At 34.4% G+C, this 23,888-nt stretch overlaps 2 protein-coding genes across 4 annotated transcripts in view; both read right to left on the reverse strand.

The window, feature by feature from the left end:
- The window catches only part of LOC136041704 (regulator of microtubule dynamics protein 1-like), an 81,071-nt gene that overhangs the window by 37,402 nt on the left and 19,781 nt on the right, over positions 1–23,888 (reverse strand). For 2 of the 3 annotated variants that reach the window (XM_065726439.1, XM_065726437.1), the window contains exons 1-3: positions 18,802–18,908; positions 7,583–7,692; positions 2,518–2,700 (exon numbers count right to left, since the gene is read on the reverse strand). In XM_065726439.1, coding sequence (XP_065582511.1) covers positions 2,518–2,700; positions 7,583–7,692; positions 18,802–18,814 — 306 coding nt within the window. In that variant the 5' untranslated portion in view covers positions 18,815–18,908. Of the gene's footprint in view, positions 1–2,517; positions 2,701–7,582; positions 7,693–18,801; positions 18,909–23,888 lie in introns of those variants that run through there. The other variant, XM_065726438.1, reaches the window with a different exon arrangement.
- The window catches only part of LOC136041697 (uncharacterized), an 8,301-nt gene continuing 5,073 nt past the window's right edge, over positions 20,661–23,888 (reverse strand). The window contains exon 3 of the mRNA XM_065726424.1: positions 20,661–20,962. Coding sequence (XP_065582496.1) covers positions 20,661–20,962 — 302 coding nt within the window. The remainder of the gene's footprint in view (positions 20,963–23,888) is intronic.

Genomic DNA, 23,888 nt, shown 5'->3' on the forward strand with positions numbered 1-23,888 from the left:
ACACAGGGAGCTAATAAATCTCAAATGATGAGTTATAGTCCCCCCCTGACAGAAATGACAACCTTGCATCCATGACAATAAGCTAGAATACTCAACAATAGATTTTATTTTAAAATGAGTAAAATGCTGAAAACTTGTCTATTACTGAGTAATTCAATTGTTTTGAAAAAATTTCCCTGGTGCAATCAATACAGCCTAGTGATACAAAAGCCAAAACTTCTTTAAAAATTGGTTTATGTTCTCATGATACTAAGCACCGTATTGAGAGGACCCTTTGTCTACATGCCCCCTCCCCATCTATTTTGGTATTATTACAATCTATATTTTGGTATAATAAAAGCAGGTATAATTTTAGCCCTTGCTTTAAATATTTAATCCATTATAAGTTTGGATTAAAATAAAAAACAGGACTAACGCATCGATGAATTAGAAGTAGATACATGATCACGTATCCCCCTCTGTAACAAAATAATCTGACAGTGATTGGTGGCTCTTATCTTCGGACCACCTCTGAATTATCTTGCCTCAATTCTGTAAGCCTAGCAAGTTTTACTTAGTCGCCATTGGACTTAACAAAATTTTAAGATGCCTACCATTAAAATCAAGCAGCTAGACAAATTGTTTAGAAGTCTAGCATTTTTTTCAGTCTCTTTCTTATACTTCACTACCCCTCATGATCTTCATTTGTAAATGGCTAGAGGCATAATTCACTTTTATATTCCGACTTTTGTTTAGTAATATCTTATTATTATAATTGACTTGTTTCTTTTTTTTGTTTCTTCTTTTGGTAGAAACTTTCTTGTGATAAGAAACTTTTGTTGTTGTTGTTTTTTTTTGTCCAGCACCAGATCTAGAAAACTTTTAAATTATCAATGATCTAGCCCTTATTTTTGATTTTAAAGCAACCTTATGATGGATTAAACATAAAAAACAGAGCTAATATTAAAAACAGATATATAGACAAAGCGTTTGCAAAAAGAAAGTTCCTTTCAAATGGATCGTTAGCATCATGATAACATGAGCCACTTTTTAAAAGAGTTTACGTTATTGTTGACCATGGGTACTCCCAAAATATGTCTGTGCTTTCAGTACCGTTTATTCTCCCTTACAGGGAGCATAATATGGCACTATTTATACATATTTTTATAAGACATGTCCGATAGAGTATCTTTAGTTAGAAATTCATTAAGGGTAGCAATTTTTTGGACAATTGTTATTGAATTCGGTTTTATGCTAAAGTGTGTTTGATTTTGGCTAAATAAAATCTAGATCACAAGATCCACTGATACTCGACTTTGTCTGAGACACAAATTCCATTTTATTATTATTGTTTCACTAGGCTAGTATGATATTCTTATAATCGACTTCTCTCTTTTTTCCTTTCGTATTGCATACCTTCGTGTGATGTGAAATATTTTGTTGCTTTTTTTTATGCTACGCCATAAAAAATAGATCCACTGGTGCATAAATCGCTCAACGTCGTTTGGGTTAGAATTCTACTTTTATTTCTATTTTTTAGAAATATAAATTTGTCAGAACTTGCTTCACAGTCTTGAATATTTCTTTGATTTCTAGGTTACATTTACACAGCTTCATCATCCATTTCTGTGAAAAACTTTCCCTATCCAGGGTGTTGGCTAAGGGGTGAATGGATTTACCAACTGGTTGGTCATTTCTGCCAATAAATATCAATATTTTATTAAGATTACCGATTTGAATCGGTAAAATCAAGGCACAGTACTTCGCACAGGAATGTCCCCAACTCTATTTATTTTATCAACTGGTTAACATATTGCGAGCGTCCCGTCCCCCCTCCTTCCTTTACGTGACGGCTCTCGTCAATATTAAGACTGCACCCAAGAAGTGCCAATTTTTCCTTCTTCAAATATGATAAATGAAAACATATGACTCAAAAAACCTAATATAGTTAGCTGTAGTCTAGAAGGAATCATCATAACCAATACATAATAGCACAAACAAGGAGCTAAAAGATAAGGAAATGCCATGGGTTTGGGAGATTTCGGGACTATAATATTATCCTTCGATTTTTTAAATCCACTATCTAGAACAGCTCAACTTACCTGCATTAAAGTAAACCCAAAAGCTTCGTATCATAGTTCAAGTCCCCTGTCCCCTTATGTTAGACAGAAGAATACCTATTGTGGTAGGAATGGGTATCCAAGACTAATAAATTATTTTCCTTTTTAAATGTTAGCAATGTATTAAAAATTATTGAATCTATCTGATGGGGGAAATGTTGGTTAATGACAGCCCAAATATTTTCTAGGATTTTGCACTCCAGTGACATTATTTTAAAGTTTTGGTATCACCTACAGAATCAGGACACTTGTACAAAATGTACTGTATATTTTCACCAGATTGATGGCACAAACACAGAGGAGAGTAAGGAATAAAATTGGTTAGTGTATCGAGAAAGTCACGTCTTTGGAACGATTATTGTGTTATGACAAAATAGGGGGGAAATTTAAATAGCTACAAAACAACTCCAGTAATTACCTTAAATTGTTTCAGTAGGTCGTAAGCTTCCTTGTATTTACAGTCTTCATATAGTGAATCTGCTTCTTTTAGTGTATCATCAGAATTCCACTCAGCTCGGGCTTTTAGAGTTAGACCATAGGCAGCAAGAGTAATATAAGAGAAACTTTTTATAACTCTTGACACTTTTACATACAAGTAGGGCTGAAAATAGTGAAAAGATTTTGATTTCAGAATTTATTACAGTTTCGTAGGCGGTATTCAGGCTTGCCTTGGAGTGACAGCGAATCTCGGTTCTAGAAACATCTGTCCAAAACTATAAGGTCAGCTCAAAATTTTTGATTTTTTAGCCAATTACAAGAAATACACCAGTTGCAGTTATAGATCGTGCCTTAAAACTAAGTTGAAATTCCAATTTTGGACTCGCTTAAAGACATAGCATAACAAGACAGTTTTATCTTTGAAAAACAAAAACATACTGTGAATTACATAGCTCAATTAAATCAATTAATTATTACTACCTTCTGCCTAAAATTCCATATTGCGGCAAATTTATCCCTTAAAATGCTCTTGCTAGTTCATACCTCAAAACCAGTTCTTTTTTTAATATAAAGTCAGTACCACATTTTTTGTATGTTGCAAAGTTGAACCTTGAACTAATAATCAAAACTAATAAGTTAAATTTGACAACAATTTTCGTCCATAAAATTTAGATACTAACGACACCTTGACTTCCAAAGACAACTATATCATCAAAAGAAAATTACACCTTCTTATGCTGTTTACAGCCATGGCTTTTTAACTTTTTTTCAGATTTTTCACAATTTTTTTTATTTTATTTGGCACTGACTACTACCAAAAGCTACATAACTTCACATGGAGGTATTTTCCCTTAGAAACTGAATTCCCTATTTTTTCCTGAATTTTCATGACATAAGAGGATTGTGTAAACTTCTACTGAACTAATTCAGCAATCTGACTCAATCTTTACTGTCCTTATTACTTTAATAATTCAGGTGAGCTAGACCTACCATTAACAACTGAAAACAACAATGATGCAAATAGGGTATATTTTCAGGCTGTCAATAAACAATAAAAAAGGAACTCAAATATGTAATCAAAGACCTCTGTTCCTAAAAGAAATTAAATATGACAAAAAAAAATACAAGTAAGGAGCGACATTAAAACTTAAAACGAACAGAAGTTATTCCGTATATGAAAGGGGCTATCCCCTCATCAACACCACGCTCTTTACGCTAAAGTTTGACTCTTTCTCACATCTCTACTTTTTAAACAATAAGAGACTTTAGCGTAAAGAGTGGGGCGCTGAGGAGGGGACAGCCCCTTTCATATACGGAATAATTTCTGTTCGTTTAAAATTTTAACGTGTCTTCTTACTTGCAGTTAAAAAAAAACTTGTTTTTCTATTTAATATCTGAACGTTTTTGGATTAATGCATGTTTTGATTTTGGCTCACCGCAAATGAATAATTAAAACGAAATTTGCATATCAATTTTGTTTGGCTAAATGGTTTTCTCATAGTTTTGATCGGACGACTTTGATAAAAAAAAGGGGGGGTGGGGCCTAGTAGCCCTCCAGTTTTTGGTTAGTTAAAAAGGCAACTAGAACTTCTTATTTTTTTTTACGAACATTTTTATTAGTAATAAATATACGTAATTTACGAAGTAACTTACGTAACGAACTTCTATATTTGTATATTTATTACGTATATGAGGGGGTTGGCCCCCTCGTCAATACCACGCTCTTTACACTAAAGCTTGAACTGTGTTCCAATTCTTTAAGAATGACCCCCTGAATCACAATGGCTGTAGAATAAATAGTTGAAATTACTAATATTACTTTAGCGTAAAGAGCGAAACATTGAGGAGGAGACTAATCCCCTTATATATGTAATAATTTATGTTTTAAGTTTTAATGCTGCTCCTTACTTCCAGTTGAAAAAACTTTTTTTATTCATTTTCTTATTGTTTTTTTTTTCAAGTAGTGCTAGAAAATCCTGCGCTCTCTTCATGGAAATTCTCTTCCCTCATGATAAATTTCTCCATGGAGAGATCCTCCCACGTAACCCCCTCCACCAAACCCCCCTCCATGAACGCGAAGAAGTCCCCCTGAAAACGTATGTACACCCAATAACCATTACTATATGTAAACAATTGTCAAAGTTTGTAACCCACAGCCCCTCCCCCAGGACTGTGGGTGATTAGGTCGTCCCCAAAGACATATTTATTAGGTTTTTCGACTATGCTGAACAACATAGCTATCTCAAATTTTGATCCGGTGACTTTGGTAAAAATGAGCACGGGAGGGGGCCTAGGTGCCCTCAAATTTTTTGGTCACTTAAAAAGGTCACTAGAACCTTTAATTTACGTTAGAATGAGCGCTGTCACAAAATTCTGGGACCACTGGGTCGATGTGATCATCCTGGGAAAAAAACAAACAAACAAACAAATAAATAAACATGTATCTGTGATCTGTCTTTTGCCAAAAAATAGAAAATTCCACATTTTTTGTAGATAGGAGCTTGAAACTTCTACAGTAGGATTCTCTGATACGCTGAATCAAATGATGTGATTTTCGTTAAGATTCTATGAATTTTAGGGAGTGTTTTCCCCTATTTTCTGAAATAAGGCAAATTTTCTCAGGCTTTTAACCTTTGATGGGTAAAACTAAACTTGATGAAACTTATATATTTAAAATCAGCATAAAAATACGATTCTTTTGATATAACTATTGGTATCAAAATTCCGTTATTTAGAGTTTCGGTTACTATTCAGCCAGGTTGCTCCTTGCTACAGTTCATTACCACAAACTGTTTGATTAGCAGGAGGTAGCATTCTTGCTACTCAAGTAGCAAGTAGTATCTTAAGTAGGACAGAGAAGCATCAGGATTCTTATTCTGCAAACTTCTCTAGACTACTGAATCATAAAACCTTGGTAATGTAAAATATTATATAAATTAAATACACAAAAGCCAAAACTAATGACAGATTTCATTTTCGCTGTAAACAAAAAAAGATTAAACGAAAATTTCAGGACAAACAAGTACACATGTATTAACTTCCCATCTAGTTATTTAGCCATTTAGACAAACATTTTTCAAGAAAATTTAGGAATGTTAGGAATATCCAGAAAATACAGCATATTTTACACAAAAGAATTGCCCATTACGTCACAGCTTCTAATATCCTAAAATTTCAACAACAAATCATTGTAATACTAAAAAAAATTTAAGTGATGAAGACCTTCAGTTTAAATCTTTGACAGTAGGTACTTTACCTATTGAATTTCAATTCAAAAGAGTTTCTGAAACATTAAAAAGAAGTTTTGTCATTTTCTTGCCTTAAGCATGTGACCTTTTCCCCAGCCACCCTCACTTCCACAATTTAGTTAGAACTTTTCAAAATGAAATCATGGCTATGTTCCACATCAATAGATATTATCTGTTTCTAAAAGAAATAATGTTCAACTAAAAAGGTAACGGACATAAGTTACATAACTACATGACACAATAAAGAAACTAAGAAAAGAGGAAGTGTATTACAAGCACAAATAAAAAGTTAATCTGTTCAGATGTTGTCATTATAAAATTAATTACAAAAGAAAAGGGACAAAACCATGATTGGTATGACAAGAAACAGAAACTACAAACAAACAGCAGGGGTGCATTTAAACTATAATGTAATATAACACTCATTGACTCGTGCTGTCAGTCACTAACTCTACATATAATATAATTAAGTTCAGCATATTAACATAGAAAGATGAAACTTCTTAATAAATAGTCATTTTTAAAAGCAGGAGTCTGCTTTACAATGATTAAAAACAATCCATCAGCTTTCAAAAGATGCTTGAATGTGCATGAGACTGATCACAGAACTTCATATGCACAACATTACATGCCTCAGGTTTCAAACATATGCTGCAGAATACACATGAGACTGATCAGAGAACTTCATATGCACAACATTGCAGGCCTTATCTTTCAAAACGATGCAACCAACTGCACATGAGACTTATCAGAGAACTTCATATGCACAACATTGCATGCCTCAGCTTTCAAACATATGCTGCAGAATACACATGAGACTGATCAGAGAACTTCATATGCACAACATTGCATGCCTCAGCTTTGAAACATATGCTGCAGAATACACATGAGACTGATCAGAGAACTTCATATGCACAACATTGCATGCCTCAGCTTTGAAACATATGCTGCAGAATACACATGAGACTGATCAGAGAACTTCATATGCACAACATTGCATGCCTCAGCTTTAAAACATATGCTGCAGAATACACATGAGACTGATCAGAGAACTTCATATGCACAACATTGCAGGCCTTATCTTTCAAAACGATGCAACCAACTGCACATGAGACTTATCAGAGAACTTCATATGCACAACATTGCATGCCTCAGCTTTCAAACATATGCTGCAGAATACACATGAGACTGATCAGAGAACTTCATATGCACAACATTGCAGGCCTTATCTTTCAAAACGATGCAACCAACTGCACATGAGACTTATCAGAGAAAATCATATGCACTTCTATCAGAGTTTTGACAGTCGTGCATCCTCCAAGAAAATATAAAAACTCTACAATTCAAAAGTTTAGCTACAATCAACAATGCCATAATCAAAAGAAAAACACTGGTAAAACAGAAATAGAAAACCTTAGCTGATCCCAATAAAGTTTAACAATTAAACAAACAAAATGGCTTACATCTGAAATAATTACACTTAAGAGCTTTTGCACTGTGACAGCTACTGAAGGCTCAGGGATGTAAAATCACAAAATGTAAAGGAGAGGCAGGGGGGGGGGTCAAGACTCTTTTAGTTGAAAAAAACACAAGGGTACTGGTATTTTTCCAAGTCTAGAGGGGGGGCATTTTTTACGTTTTTTTAAGCGACAATACAAAAAAAAAGGGTTTTTCGACATCTAAGGAGGGGAAAATAGTCTCCTTCCCAAATACTGGCGCCTTTATGAGGTTCTCCTCTTCAAAAACACCCAAAATATATTAACAATCATCATATTAGCTTAGTAAAAAGACACTTACAACAAGGAATAATGGTGTCTTCTTTACTTTTGTCCCTTTGGCTAGCGCATTTGTTGCTGGGCGAGCAAATGATGCAAGTTTTCTTAAGCCCCAAGAAGTCATATTTGGCCCTACAAGATAACCATGATAAGGGTTTACAGAAAGATGTAAATGGGTTGTAGATTTGTCAAATCAGTTAGTCCTACAAAACATTGACAAAAATTAAAGACAATTAAAAGTGCTACATTCCAACTGTATTGCAGGCCCATCAATTTGCTGATTTAGATACAAAACATTTAAACTTATCTTTACTATTTGAATAGCAAAAATATAGTAGGCCTAAAGCATATTTCAGCATAAATTTGCATAAATCTTTCAACCCTATAAAACAAACATAGTTAAAGGCAATTTCAATTACAAAAAGAAAACTTTTCTGTATCACAGGTACCAACCTCCAGATTTTTTCCTTTAACTGGGAGTGCAATGCGTATTTGGGGACAAATTATCTAAGGCTTCTTGTGTTTTTCCCCTAGATACTCATTTACAGCTGGGTCAACTTTGGCTGAGCTTACAGAACCATGACATTGACCCCTGTTCAAGACCGAATAACCAGCAAGATGAGAACTTGATCAGGACAAAGAGGATCCAGTAGGAATTAACCCCTCACACTTAAACTCTTCAGCATAATAATCCCAATTAGAATACAAGTCATAGCATTACAACTTTTGACCAGGAGTAAAAACCGTTACAATCATGAAGAGTTACACAGTAAACAGTTACATTCATTCTATCAGATCAGTAATAAAATCAGATCGAAAACTTTTCTATCTTTTCACAAGCTTGAAAGCATACTGCCAGCAGACATAGGTGTTTCTAGTTCATTTTGGAATTCAGAGCAAATATTTGCAAAACAAAAAGAAAACCAAACAGATTTGTTGGTGTTCCCTCGTGAAGAAAAATCGCCAGGCGGGAGTGAGAAAGAAAAAAGCATAAGGCTCAAAGAACAGATGGTATAAATGACCTTTCTTTTGTCAAATTAACTCTTGGCCTCAGAAAGTGATCCAAGTTTCTCTCAGATTATGCTTCAAAATACTAATTATGAGTATTTTTGTAGCTTTAATAGATTTTAAGTATTCTTGTAGTTTGATAATTCTAATTTCTTGTTGTTATGGTTTTCATTTATTTGTTCCAAATAACTTTTGTTCCTTTTAAGATTTAATTATTATATGACTTTATTCCTGCTCGTTATATTTTTTAATATTACTCTTTACGTTTCTTTCAAAAACTACTTTTCTGGGAAGTAGTTTCCCATACAATCCGAAATTTTTGAAAATTGACAACTCACTAAAGATATTAAGAAACCCGATAGAAAATCTAGAAGAAAGAATTGAAAAACTGGAGGTAAAACTAGATGATTTTGACCAGGATTCGTTACTGGATAGCTTGGTATTTTATGGATTAAGGCAGCAACCTAACTTCGACCTCCAAACCACCATGATTCGCCTTTTATCTGACAAGATTAACCTACCCAGCGTAACAACTTCTGATATGGCAGCCGTTTACAGAGTCAGAATGAGCAACCAGTCTGAAAGCTCGATAAACAAAGTTACTCCAGTCATAGTGAAGTTTACTGATAAAAAAATGGCCCGGAAAGTCTATAAAGCAAAAGCATCATTGGCGGGTAGTGGCATATTTATTGGTGAAGCACTTACAAGAAGGAAACGTGATTTACTGAATGCAGCTAAAGAGAAATACGGAAATAAAAATGCATGGTCCTATCGCGGCCAGATTCTTGCAAAACCATCTGGTCAAAACCATGTCAAGAAAATTCGATTCATATCTGACTGTGTGTAATAAATATTTGTTTTGTTGTTTTTTTTATTTATTTATTTATTCTCTTTTTTTTACTTATTTGTTTACTCTTTTATTATTCTTTTTTATTGTGTTTTGTTTATTGCTTTATTTATGTTTTTATTTTCTTTCTACCATTTAGAAATCCAAGTGTTATAGTATTTCTTTCTCTTATTATTGTGAGATGGATATTTGAAATATGATGAGTAAGAGGAAATTTGAAAGATCAAAAATGGCGCAGTATGAAAGTGAGCCATTTGATATTGATGAACTTTTATTGTGTGATATAGCGTCAGAAAATTCAGAAACTAGTTTTAAACCAGCGAAACCGAGTACATACATTGATAGCTCAGGAATCACTAGTTCAAATGATGATTTTTTTGTGTGCAGCTGGAATTGTCATGTTACATCTTGCTATCATGAAATAGTTGATTTTCTTATTTCTCAAAAAAGAATCCAGTTATTAGGCCTATGTGAAACATTTCTTGGTAAGGATAGTCCGCTCTCGTCTTACGATTTTCCGGGTTATCATCTTGAATCAAGAAGTCGTTCAGTATTGGGTAGAGGAGGCCTGGCTTTTTTAGTTAGAGAGTCACATAAGTATAAAATTCGTGATGATATGGAAATTTGGATTGAAGGTAAGTTTGAAAGCTTATCGTTAGAAATGGACGTTATTGGAAGAAAAATTTTGTTTATTCTGATTTATAAACCTCCGGGTGCATCTTCTGAAGATTTTAAGCATGGTTTTGAACCTTAAATGGGTATAGTGAGTAGTTCAAGGCTTGAATATTTTTGTATGGGAGATTTTAATTATGATTTGAAGAATTTAATAGGTTTTAATTTAGATTTTTTAAACCTTATGCTGTCTTATAATCTGTATCCTGTAACGACTATTCCAACAAGACTTACTGCGCACAGCGCAACGCTTATTGATAATGCATTCTTCACTGGGGAAAGAATACGAACAACACATGCGGATATTATATTAACCAGATATATAATATTGGAGGTGTATAATATTGGAGGTGTATCGGATCACCTCCCAATATTAGCGTGTTTGAAAGTGACTACTAGACAGAGATTTAAAGGTCAGCAAATGAGCTTTAGAGATTTGAAAGCAAATAATTTGAAAAAGTTTGCTGAGGAAATGAAAGTAATATCATGGGAAACTGTGATTGAGCAATAAGACCCATCTAAAGCTTTCGAAAAGTTTTATTAAACCAAATTTATGACAGGACATGCCCTGTGAAAACTGTCAAACTGAAAAACAATTCTATTAGGAAACCATGGATGACCATGGAAACCATGGAGGAACTTTTATATATGATACAGCATAGAAATTATCTGTTTAAGCATTATTCAAGTCAGCCAAATGATGATAATCGTGCTCAGTTCATGGAATATAGAAATAAAACAAACTCTCTAAGGAGGCGAAAAATGAAAAAATATTATGCAACTTATTTTGAAGAAAATAAAAATGATCCGAAGAAGACATGGAAATCTATAAATGAAGTCATAAAAGGAATGAAGAAAAAACAAATTATAGCTATTCAAACGAATGATGGGATAGCTGAGTACCCAGTTGAAGTAGCTGAACTGTTCGCAAACCATTTTTCGAATATTGGAAAAATGATCCAAAGCAAAATTCCTAGCGACCAATCATCGACATTGGAGTTTGAAGACAACCAAGGTGATAGGCACCAAGTGAATATTGAACCGTGTACAACAGATGAGGTAAATAAAATTGTAGCATCAGTTAAGTCGAACAGTGCAGGAATAGATGGACTAAATCTATGGGCTTTGAAATCCATACTACCCACAGTAGTGCCCATATTAGTCTATATGATAAATCTATCTTTTAAAGAAGGACAATTTCCTGATCCATTAAAGCTAGCAAAAGTTGTCCCGCTGCCAAAAACAGGATCACTTACCGACATCTTAAACTGGAGACCCATATCGATTTTGCCAGTTTTGTCAAAAATTTATGAAAAAGCAATGCACAAAAGACTTTATGAGTATTTATTGAAATGTGGATTTTTATCCGAGATGCAATTTGGTTTCAGGGCAGCTCATTCAACTGTGCATGCTCTGGAGGACCTGATGGATACCGTAAATAGTGAACTAGATAAAAGGAATTTTTGTATGTTTTTATAGATTTTAAAAAAGCTTTTGATACAGTAGATTTTAGCATTTTATTGAAAAGATTACGTTGCCTAGGAATAAAGGATGAATGTTTTAACTGGTTTGAATCTTATTTGAATGGAAGGTTTTTAAGAGTGATATTAGATTGTTCAATTTCTAAATGTTATCCAATTACTTGTGGAGTTCCACAGGGTTCAGTCTTGGGTCCGCTATTATACCTTATATATTGTGATAGTATGCGGTTTTACATACCACGAGCCAAAATTACTTCATTTGCAGACGATACTGCACTTACAGTTACAGGAAAGACTCTCAATGAACTTACTGATAATGCTAATGAAGCATTAAAAGGACTGCATACATTCGTCTCTCTAAGTCGGCTTGCAATAAATACAACCAAAACAAATTTTATGACATTCACTAGAATAGGAACAGCACCTACCACTTCTCCAGGAGCTATTATATATAATGGAACTACTCTAGCAGAAGTTCAAGAAACTCGATATCTGGGATTTATAGTGGACAGTAAACTCAGCTGGAAAAAACATAGTGATGTGATTTCATGTAAAGTTTCAAGAGGTGTTGGGATGCTGCGTAAACTTAAATATTTTTTTCCAACTAAAGTAATGCTTTCACTGTACCATTCGTTAGTATTGTCTTATATTAATTATGGATGTATGATATGGGCAAGTGATTTTTACACAAATTACAAAAGAGTACAGGTACAGCAAAATAAAGCTGTTCGTATTATTGGAAATTATGACCAAGGAACTGATAGTATGTTAAGTATACTTAAAAAGTTGAATTTACTAAATGTAGGTCAAATTAGAGATATGCAGATAGGCATTTTTGTTTTTCAATGCTTGAATAATTTAGGACCTGAAGTTTTTAGAAGTTATTTTAAACATAATTCGTTTTACCATCAGTATTTTACCCGACACGGAAATGATCTGATTAATGAGGTAAGGAATACAATGCGATTGGGGCATGTGACAAGACACATAGGCACGACAATTTGGAATGCATTCCCAGAGTATATAAGGGAGTCAGAGAGTCTCCCACAGCTTAAACACTGGTTAAAAATGCATTTTTTGAATGATAAATGATCAGGATGGTGAAGGGAAGCGTATTGAATGAGAGTGAGCTATCCAGAGTTTTTCAGGTCTGAGTAATTATTTGGAGTGGTGTATGTATATTTGTATGTGTATGTGTATGTATATGTATATGTGTATGTATTTATGTATGTATATGTGTATGTATATGTATATATATATATATATATATATATATATATATATATATATATATATGCTAAAATCACCAATAAGAAATCATTGAGCAATATATGTATATTTGTATGTGTATGTGTATGTATATGTGTATGTATTTATGTATGTAAATGTATATATATTTATTATATGTTTATGTGTGTATATGTTTATATATACACTTTTTTTTTTCTTCTTCTTCTTCTTTTTTTGTGTATTTAATGAGTTAGTATTATTGATGATTAAAGCAACATGAATGTAGTTGCAATTACAGGCCAGAACAGCCTTTTTGTGACTAATTGATATGTATATGATATAAAGGTTTTAAATAAAAATTTACCTACCTACCTACTCAATGGCCTACTTTCGAACTCATATACTTCATTGTATTTTTGATAGATATTAATTGTAAAGACAAGGCTTTGATTTCAACAAGACTGACTTACATTTAAGCTCTGCTTTAAAGATGAAATTTAGCATGAATCAATTCGTACAAACAAAAACATTTCCAAGGCTATACCAAGAAGAGATTTAATCCTTGGTAAACAACCCATAAGTCTAATGACAAGATTCTTACACTGTCCCAGACAGCTGGACAGACTCCAAAAAACCCAGCATAGACTGTCTAGTTGGATTTTAGGCTCGAAACCCAGAGCTTTTGCTTAGAAAGCCAGAGGCAAAAAGTTTGGGGTGTGATACAAGCTTTAACAAGCACAATGTACAGGAGTTTTTCTCCAACTTGCAGTCAGTTTTCAAGAAAACACCATATACAGCAAGCAACATATTGAACTTTGATGAAACCTCAGTCACCACTGTTCATGTTTCTATAAAAGATTTTTGCCAAGAAGGGTAGGAAAATAGTGGAAACAGGAACCTCAGGTGAGCGTGCTGTTCTTATGACTATGGTAGGAACCATCTCTACCAGTGGGCAGTACCTTCTCCCAAACTTATATTCCAAAGAAAGAAATTTCAGCCTCACATGCATACTGGTGCTCCTGCTAACTCTGCTGGAGGAGCCTCACATTCAGATGGGTAAACCAAGAACTGTTTCTGGAATACCTCAAACATTTCAAGACTTACTTGCATGCTTCCCTTAAAAGTCCAAAGCTTCTGATAATGGACAACCGCGAGTCCCACATCTGTTCTGCAGTTTGCAAAAGAGTCTGGTATTACTTTAATAACAATACCACTTCACTGCAGCCATTGGACATTTGCGCATATTTCCCTTCAAATGCCAACACAACAAGACTACAGATGACTGGATGCTGTCCAACCCATGGAAAACCATGACAATATACAAGATTGCATCTCCTGTTGGCCAAAGCCTCCCTGTATCTTTCACACCAACCAGCAAAATGAGGGGAAAACCATGACTGGATGCTGTCCAACCCATGGAAAACCATGACAATATACAAGATTGCATCTCCTGTTGGCCAAAGCCTCCTTGTATCTTTCACACCAAACAACATAATGAGGGGCTTCAAAAAGGCAGGGATGTGGCCCCACATGCCAGACATCTTTACAAAAAAGAATTTTCTAACCTCTGCTGTAGCTGAATGACCTGCACCTGATGCTTTGGATCTAGTTGAGCCTGGAAACAACCTGTCCAAAACCCCAAGTAAAAGTAGGCCTGAACAATCCTCTACACCTGCTTCAGCTCCTGTGATGCCAGAACAAGTACAACCATACCCTAAATCCAAGCCACTGTATTGAGTGGCAGAGGCAGGAAGAAAGGCTCTACTTCATATCACCCTGCAAATGGAAGGCAAAGGTATCAGAGGCTAAAGAAAAGGCAGATTTGCTTAACTCTAACTTTAGTACAAATTTCTCCACTCAGTCCATAGCTAACCCTCCACCCACTTTACAAGAGCAGCCAATCCAAATACCAATGTACATGACTGGAGCTTTTTGGAACTGGAGCACATAGGAATAAGAGGCAAAACTGGATTGGCTTAGATCATACTTGAGGGACTGCAGGATTTATTTGGGAGAAGATCCAGGAAATAATGTACTGGTCAGTGGTTTTGGTGTTCCCCAAGGATCAATATTAGGACCACTACTGTTCCTGTTAACTATCTGAATAGCATATTAAACCCAACATGCGCTATTCTTTGCTGCTGTAAAAACCAAACACGCACTATTCTTTGCTGCTGTAAGTTATGTCCCAATGAAGCTTCTTTTCAGCCTGTAGATGATGATGAGCTTGGGGCATTTACAGATGATACCACAATTGGCTGTTATGAAAGGGATAAAACCAAGCTTACGGCTGTTCTCAAAAGATGTATCTCTGGATGGATTCTAACCATCTTATGATTAATGTTGACAAATCTGGGTTTTACTTTTTTGAGAGGTCAGAAGTCTCCATCTGGAGATGTGTAGTATCAAAACATCCAGAGGTTTGATGAGCTGGCCAAAAAAGCATTTTGCAAAATACCTGGGAGTCCTACTTGATGAGAACCTGTCATTTTTGCATCACATCAAAGCAGTAGAGCTAAAGATATCCCAGAATCTTGAAATAACAAAGAAACTAAACAATTTGCCACAGGAAACAGTGGTCCTACTATACAATGCTCTTATCAAACTCTATTTACAGTACTGTGCAATGATCTTGCAATCAACTTCTAAATCTCTCCTGCAGAAGCTCAATTTGATTCAAAAGGGATCCTTGAAATTAATTGGAAAAAATGAAGTGTATTTGTCAATGGAGTTGCTGCATCATCAGTCATACTTGACCTTTGTGTTCCAAGTTTCTAGCTGGTGAACTCTTGTCTGTATTTAAAACATTATTTTGACCAATCTTGGATGATTTTTATATAAAGTATTAAATATAAATAAATAGAATTAAAATAAATTTTTATTGGTGGAATGATGAGTTCTCCTGGGGCAAAGGGCAGGGGGATAATTGATAGTTTTACTCAATAAATGAAGTAGCTATGCTGTCTATTATGTTAAAAGGTAGCAATTGGGGATCTTGGCATCCAGAAATGGACTCAGCATTATTATAATATGTAATTTTTTTTTGAACTGATAATAAGCCACCATTGATTGATTGATTGACTACTATAAGTATAAAAAATGTTCTGGAAAGGCTTAGACTGGATGCAAATAAAGCTGCTGGGCTAGATAACCTATAACCCAGACTATTAAAAGAAACAGCTGAACAAATTACTGAGCCAGTGGCAGTGATGTTTGGGATGTGACTCACTTCCAAAGTGATCTCAAGTGACTAGAAGCAGGCCAACATTAAGCCCATCTTTAAGAAAGAAAGGACCAAGCCAGTAATTATTACCCTATAATTTTTACTGTGTTACATGCAAAGTCCTTGATAGCATCATAAATGATGCCCTGGTCTCTCACCTTGAAAGAAATCAGTTTCTGTAAAGGTTGATCAATCAACACAAACCTCACTGAATTGACTTTGGGACCAGGCTCTCGGATGATAGTCTTCTGGTGGATGGCATATTGCTTGACCAAGCAAAAAGCCTCTGATAAAGTTCAGCATTGACTTTTTCTCCTGAAACTGGAAGCATACAAGATGTATGAGGATATAGTCAACTGGATTGAAGCCATTTTTACTGGAAGAACTCAGAGGGTAGTAGTTTATGATGCCAGAGTTAAAACTATTTATTATGATCAAATTACTGTCATTAGCAGAGTTCCTTAGGTCCTACATTGCTCAGCATATATATTAACAACTGTACAACTCACCTGAAAAACCCACTGACACTATACGCTGGCAACTGCAAGCTCCTAGGACAGGCACAAATTAGCCCCAACACTCAATGATGCAGGAGGATTTAAATGAAATATATAGATTGTTATCTAAGTTGGGTTTGTAGTTAAACATATCAAAGTGCAAAGTTGCTGCATCTAGGACACAACAACCCTAGATGACCATACCATATTGGAGATGACCAACTTGAAGCTGTAAGCAAGAAGGACCTGGTGGTTATTGTCAATAAAAAACTCAAATTCTACAACCCCACACAAACTCAAGTTTCTAAGGCAAACCAAGCCCTAGGGCTCATGAAATGAATGTTAACCAGCAGTAAGCCATGTGTGGTCAAGAAGGTGTACAAAGCTAATGCATGTCCATATCTGGAATTTGGAATGACCTTGGCATCAACCCATTATAAAATGGACATTAAAGCACTAGACAGCATCCAAGATGAGAAACAAAGCTCATACATATTTATGTAATAATACTTACTTTGATCATAAGCAAATCCAAGAGGCCAGGGCAAACATTGTTTTCCCCTGAAGGGCAGCTCATGCCTCTTAACTCTGGAGGTGGACCCCCTCTTATCCCCTAATAAAATTCAGGAGTTATGCTCCTGTCTCTCTTGGTTCAACCCATGTATCTGTAAATTCAATCAACTGTGACAAAACAAGAATTGGAAAAACAAATGTGAAGTTTTTTTTATAAAATAATGCACTGTCAAAGATAGAGATATAACCCTAGGCACAAGACTACCAAAGTGATAAACTAGAATGTTAATTAGATTAATGAAGCTCAAGAGGACAGACATTACTTTTTTAAGCCCAGGAAAATAAAAATAATTTTCATAAAAGCTGAAAAACTGATATAATAGAAACCACCTAAAAGTTACTAATTTTATGCTTTTCATCATGGTTTGGCTTGACTTTTTGACAATGGATTCCCAGCCATCTGTAATGGTCTCATGTAGCCTTAGACTGTCTAGAACAAAGTAGTCTTGCATGATAATTGATAAAAACTGATTCAACACCAGATAAAATGGGGGAAAACAAGGAAATAGCCAATGATTCATTGATAGGCCTAGCCTACTTCCTGATAAAGTAAGAAATAGGCTACATCATTTCTGAGCTAGTTTCTTTATATAGAAAAGGGCTAGCCTATAAAAGATCACTAGAGGGGAGGAGCTCTGAATATGCCCGGTCATGCCCAACCGGGCATGAATATTTCTCCGGTCATGCCCGCCAAGTAAAAATTGGTTTAATCATATCTTTAACTGACCGCATTTTTAGAATTTGTTCTCCAAAATTCATTGAGGAGGAATTATTATTGCTAAAAAACATTTTAATAAGTAACCATTATCTGGGTTGGTTAGTTGACCAGACTTTTTTGAAAAGAAGGAAAAAATTTCTAGAATGTTCTGACGATATTCAGGAAACAACAGAAAAGAAAGATATCTTTTGTTCTCTACCATATGTTCCAGGTTTGAGTGAAAAACTTAAAAGAATTTTACAAAATAATGGTTTAAAGGTAGTTTTAAGAGGTAGTAATACTTTGGCAAGTTTCTTAAATTCTGGAAAGGATTGGACTTCTGTAGAGCAACAAAGTGGGGCTTATAAAATTCCATGTACTTGTGGAAGCTCTTCTGTGGGATGTACTAACCAGAATTTAAGAACAAGATTGCTACAACATCATAATTCCATTTCATCGTCTTTAAAGCAAAATACCAAACCTGAAGATTTCACATCGGCCCTCGTGGAGCATATCTTTAATTTTCCAAATCATTTTATTTTGTTTGAAAATGTTTCTTTGATTTCTAGGGACCAAGGTTTAAAGCAAACTTTCAGGGAAACAATTGAAATTAAAAAAAATTCTATTCAAGAATAATTCCATAAACAGAGATACAGGTGAATTTGGATTGAACTCAATTTATGATAATTTACTGAGGTCAAATAAAGTAAATATCACTTCACCTAAGAGCTATGACCTCTGTCCACGTAATATGTCAGTTAAATCTAATGAACTGGAACCAAAAAGGTCAAGGAGATTTGCCTCGGCTGTTGCATTGAAAAAAATAAGAGCAATAAACTATATGTAATTAGTTTATTAGGTATAAATTCTTTTTATTTTTATTCATGTCTTTTAGTTTTACTGCTGATGATGAACACTGTATATGTGTTCGAAATATCCAGTTAAATAATTTTATATTTCACTGTCAATAAAAAGGTATCATCCTTATTTTGAACTGTTTTACTAAAACAAACCTGAAGATATCATCCAATAGTCTACACAAAGTCAATTTAACCAGTCGTTGAACATTCAACGTTTCGAGATTTTGAATGATAGTAGAGGCAGTGCTGCCATGCAAAATATTTTCTTCCGACAAAAAGGCTAAACAGAAGGTTAACTATTAAAAAAGTAGCTTTTCAACTATTACTGCAAGACTTTTAAGATGTAATTTCCTAATTAATATTCTGCTAAATAATTTATTTTTGATATAATGCCTGGATAAAATAATATAAGAAATCGTCTGATTCAAATTAGTTTCTTTCACAACATTCTTTTTTATGTTGTATCATTGCATTAATCAAAGATTTTAACAATTATTTCTACACAAACAATAGTATAGGATCCCGAAATTTTTACCGAGGGAAGGATTACAAACCACAATATAAAAAGTAGAGAAATATTTGCAAACTTTTTTCCAAATAAATTAAATCCTTGGGATTGTAGCAATCAGGGTTTGAAAAAATAAGAGAAGTTGCGAGTTTAAAGATGTTGGGGTGTGGTTCACGTGACATACCATGGCTCATACTATTTATATTTAGTCGTGTGTTTTAAAATGATATCAGGAAAAGAAGCTTCTTTATATTTTTTGAAATGAGCCTATAACCCCATCAATTGGTTTCAAAAATATCTGAAGTGATCCCTGATTTTAGAATTGTCTTCTTTTGGCTTGCAGTAATCACGATTGGAAAACGGTGGGTGGGGTCACAGGTATATTTGAATTTAGAAAATATTATAAGCCCTGGGCATGGAATTACAATTCTCTTTATAATTTTATTCTTTGAAAAGGAAAAAAATATTCAATAATATTTTAATGATGGAAAAAGAGCTTCAAATGTACTTCCAAAAATAGAAATACAGGCTTATATAAAAAAAAAAATCCTATAAGAATAGTAGGAAAAAGCAGAAATGTATATCCATCATGAAATGGCCCCTGAATTCTCCCTTGGATACAAATTTTCAGGCCCTCCCCCCTCCATTATTTCCACCAAAATTGGTGAAATCCAACCATGGGCATTTTTGAAATAAATGGGTGTTAGATGTGTTTTTTTTTCAGCTAAAACTAAATTGTGGGAAGATCCATTAGGGAGAAATTGAAATCAATTTAAAAAAAAGAAATCAGCCACTTAGCCTATCTTATACATACGAAGCAATGGGAAAACTTAGTAAAGCGGAAAACAAACCAGATATCTGCAAAGGATCTTAGTAAAACTTTTCAAAGAACTAAATAGAACTATAAGAAAAGCTAGCTTTTTAAAGTATCCGAGAAATAAAAAAGAAATGAGTAGATGATGGCTTCACTTATTACTAATCTTGGTGACTTAGTCTTCTTAATATTAGTTTCCAAACCTATTCTAGCACACCAAACTCATAAAAACTCTAAAAGTTCAGCCATTTTGCTCACACTTTTATCTGGGATGCTTATAATCAGTATGATCTAAGCCCTGGAATTTTTTTTATCCCCATCTGATTCGGTGTTTTCATGTTGCTTTTCCTGTGCTCCTTAAGACAAAGTCCATAAAAATGATCCATATGAATGGGGATAGAACACATCCCTACTTAACTCCTGATTTAATACGAAACCGACTACTAACCCTATTTCAAACCTTAACCTGCAGCTTTTTTATTCTTGTGCATAGCATTTTTCATTTCAATGTATTTGTCTGGTATAGTAGACAAGGATAAGACCTGCGCTATGCCTCTTCTATCAGCTGAACCGAATGTTTGCTCATAATCAACAAAACAGAGGATTAAAGGTGATTGATGGCTCGGGCACTTCTCAATTTTTTCCAAAGAGTGAAAATCCGGTGTACATATCCCTCTATCTAGCACATTCTCAAAGGAATATGCCCACCTCTCTTGTAACCCTTTCCTTATGACTAATTGTAGCTCCTTTCCTATCTTCAACTTGGACAAGTTCAGATTGACTAGACTTGCTCAATTTATTAACATACCAGTAAAGTATTAAACTATTGTACCGTCTACCTACATCTTCTAGATCCTCGGCTATTTTATACATGGCTTCCACTTCACACCTCCATTGCTCATATATTAATGCTTTCCCCACTTTCTTTAAATTCTTCTTATCTTCGTATGATCTATCAGTCACATATTTGTCGTACAAACCCCTCCTTCTCTCTATTAAACATAAAGCATTTCACTAATATTCCTAGTTGTGTTCCTATCTTTCCTAAGACATTCTCAGAACCTCCACAAATTATTTTCCTAAAATTATTCTATCCATTTCTGCACTACCAAATTAATAAAATTGTAATGCAAAGTTTTGGGGTTCTATTGTTATTTAAATCCAGTGAATGAAAAGAATAAAATTAAGTCGATTGAGTTAAAGAAGAGGAAAAATACTAAAACGACTGAGCATCGTTAAATCTGACCTACACCTAAAATCTCTTTCTCAGCCGTTAAGTGCAGCAATATTACCAACTTAATTTCTTGCTTATTTAAAAAGACGAATTTGCTAAATAAAATGACAGAATTTGTGAAAATAGATGATAACACTGTCAAAGTATTTAACCACGATGCATATAATATTCAGCAACTACAACTGTTTAGCCATCCAAGAACCAACGGTGATTTCAGAAAAACTTTAGAATTTGGTAGTCCCCACTTATTGGTACCAACTCGTTCTGGCTGAGAAAATGCTAGTTGTAACAAGTAACTGATTAGAAACAGGCTAGTGTAGTATCAAAGACTAGTTCATATATCCGTTTTAATTGCAAAAGGGCAGATTAACTATAAAAATTAAAACGTCAAGTTTATTGACCAACCTTGATCTCAATGGTCAAGATTTCTTTTTATAATTTTTAATACTTTCCATACAATGGTTTCTTTTTTCCGAATACCCTCTGACCCTGGTAATCCTCCTAGTGTTACGCACAGATTATTCGCGCTCCTAGAAAAGGGACTAGAGAAAATGTTTTACTTCTCTCTGGACCGCAACGGAAAAGAAGAAGATGGAAGATGATGAGCAGTTTGGCTAGTAAAATTTGAAAAAAAATGTTTTCCTAGGCGATTTCATTTTATGAAGCCAAATCAGAGGAAGGATGGAAATCATTCTGTGTTGACTCTGCGTTGTCTTCAGAATCTTATTAGTTAATAACCTTGGTGATGCAAACCACAACAACTCCTTTTTCCTGGAGCCAGCATACTATTAGACACAATCTATTATGTAAAATGGATGATAGCTATTATAGCTTTTCCAAAGCATTAAATCTATTTCCTATAGCTTTATTCATGTAACGTTGTTGCCCTATTTGTACGGTTCTTCTAAAAATACTGTTTCTTTGGTGGGCTGTTTGTTTACCTCCTCCAAGTATAGCCATAGGATTTTTTATTTATTCACTAACACCATCTTAACAAATACCATAGTGTATACAAATACCATAGTGTACAAATAAACCATGGTGTTTGTTTGATTATCAAGGTATATTTACAATGATACCAACGTCTCTTAGTCTGAAGTTTCATCATCGGTTCCATGCAGATCTTTCAGGAAGCAGGCAGAAGAAGGGAAGAACCTACCGCAAGCGCCGTAGGTACCTGCCGGTACTTAGCTTAAATCGCAGCGAATAGGTGAGTGGGTCCTGACGCTTCCCTTGTTCCTGGATATTCGAATAGCCACTGCTGTCAAGTTATCGGCATTGTTAGTAAACAGATCACATCAGCCATGTCTACCAAAACAGGAAGCAAAAGACCAAAAAACTCTTCCCCCCCCCAAAAAAAAAGGTCAAATGTAAGACTTGTGATTACAGGTTGGAAACAGATGAAGCTGCAGCGCATTACCATTCCTGTCATAGCTGGATAGGCATCGAGTGCCTTGACATTGAATAGCTGCAATATGAGCTATGGACTAAAACGTACAGAAGATTTGACTCAACTTTTCGTTGAGTGCGAAACGGAAGGTCATAAAATATACAAACACCCATTTTACGGATACTATCAAAGCCACAATGAGGGATATAGTACAGATGTTCAAAATCGAACTTGCATCTGAAACCTGTGATGAACTCGCCGCTAGAGAGGGAAAACCAATCCTCATATGTCCAGTCCATTGACCATTTATTTGGAATAAGCAGAACTTACTTCTAGAGCAAGTTCCTGCTTAGTTTAATCTAGTTAGCTTCGTTCTTTAAAGGAGCATAGTTAATCATCATTGATAAGGAATTAATTGGAAGGATGATTTTTCAATAAAACAGTGCTTTTTCAGAATATTCCATCCTACACTCATAGTTAACTTTATTTTTCTTAAAAAAAGTTATATATATGAATATAGACCGTTCGATTTCTATTTGTATCGCGATTTTAACTGTATTTATAGAGAATTATTTATCCTTTTCTCATATTCTTTAATTCTTTTTTAATGGAAAAGCATTGTTTAAAGAATTGATGTAATTCTAATGGGGAATATTATCATTTTCCCCCAATACTTGTTTTAATTGGAGCCATACGTAATTCAAAAACTGTAGAATTCAGGATGCAGGAATGTAGAAAATATTTTTTTGTTTAGGGCAATCAACATATCTACTCTGATAACAAAAACAGAAGAAGAAAAGAATATTTATGTATTTATTAATTTCAACAATCTTATAAGCAAAGGCAAATACTTAGGAGATTCAATGAATATTGTATAAAATCTGGCATGCCAAATATAGAAATCAGAACTACAGATAATAAATTCCTCTTTAATGAAAGCACGCAGCCTAAAAATTTACTTGAATACTAAAACCTTAGATACACGTAAATAAAAGCCTTATAGGCATTTCATATTATTAGAAACCAATAAAAAAAAAGGGTTACTAAAAATCCAGGCTGTACCCAGAGAAATAAAAAATTAACACCCTTTTCTGCATCTCAGGGCGGAATTCCTAGTTTAGTTAATTAATATCTTTCACTTTCAAGCCTGTTAAATTGAAACTTGTTCAGGAAAAAGTGCATAGTGACAACCAAGGAAATGTTCTGCTATTATCCATACAATTATTTTTCTGACTTGAGTTTTTGAAAAATTTTAAGACAATTTTTCAAAATCTTAGGCTAATCAATACTTTAG

This window comes from Artemia franciscana, unplaced genomic scaffold, assembly GCF_032884065.1.
Source record: "Artemia franciscana unplaced genomic scaffold, ASM3288406v1 PGA_scaffold_33, whole genome shotgun sequence".
Classification (NCBI taxonomy): Eukaryota; Metazoa; Arthropoda; class Branchiopoda; order Anostraca; family Artemiidae; genus Artemia; species Artemia franciscana.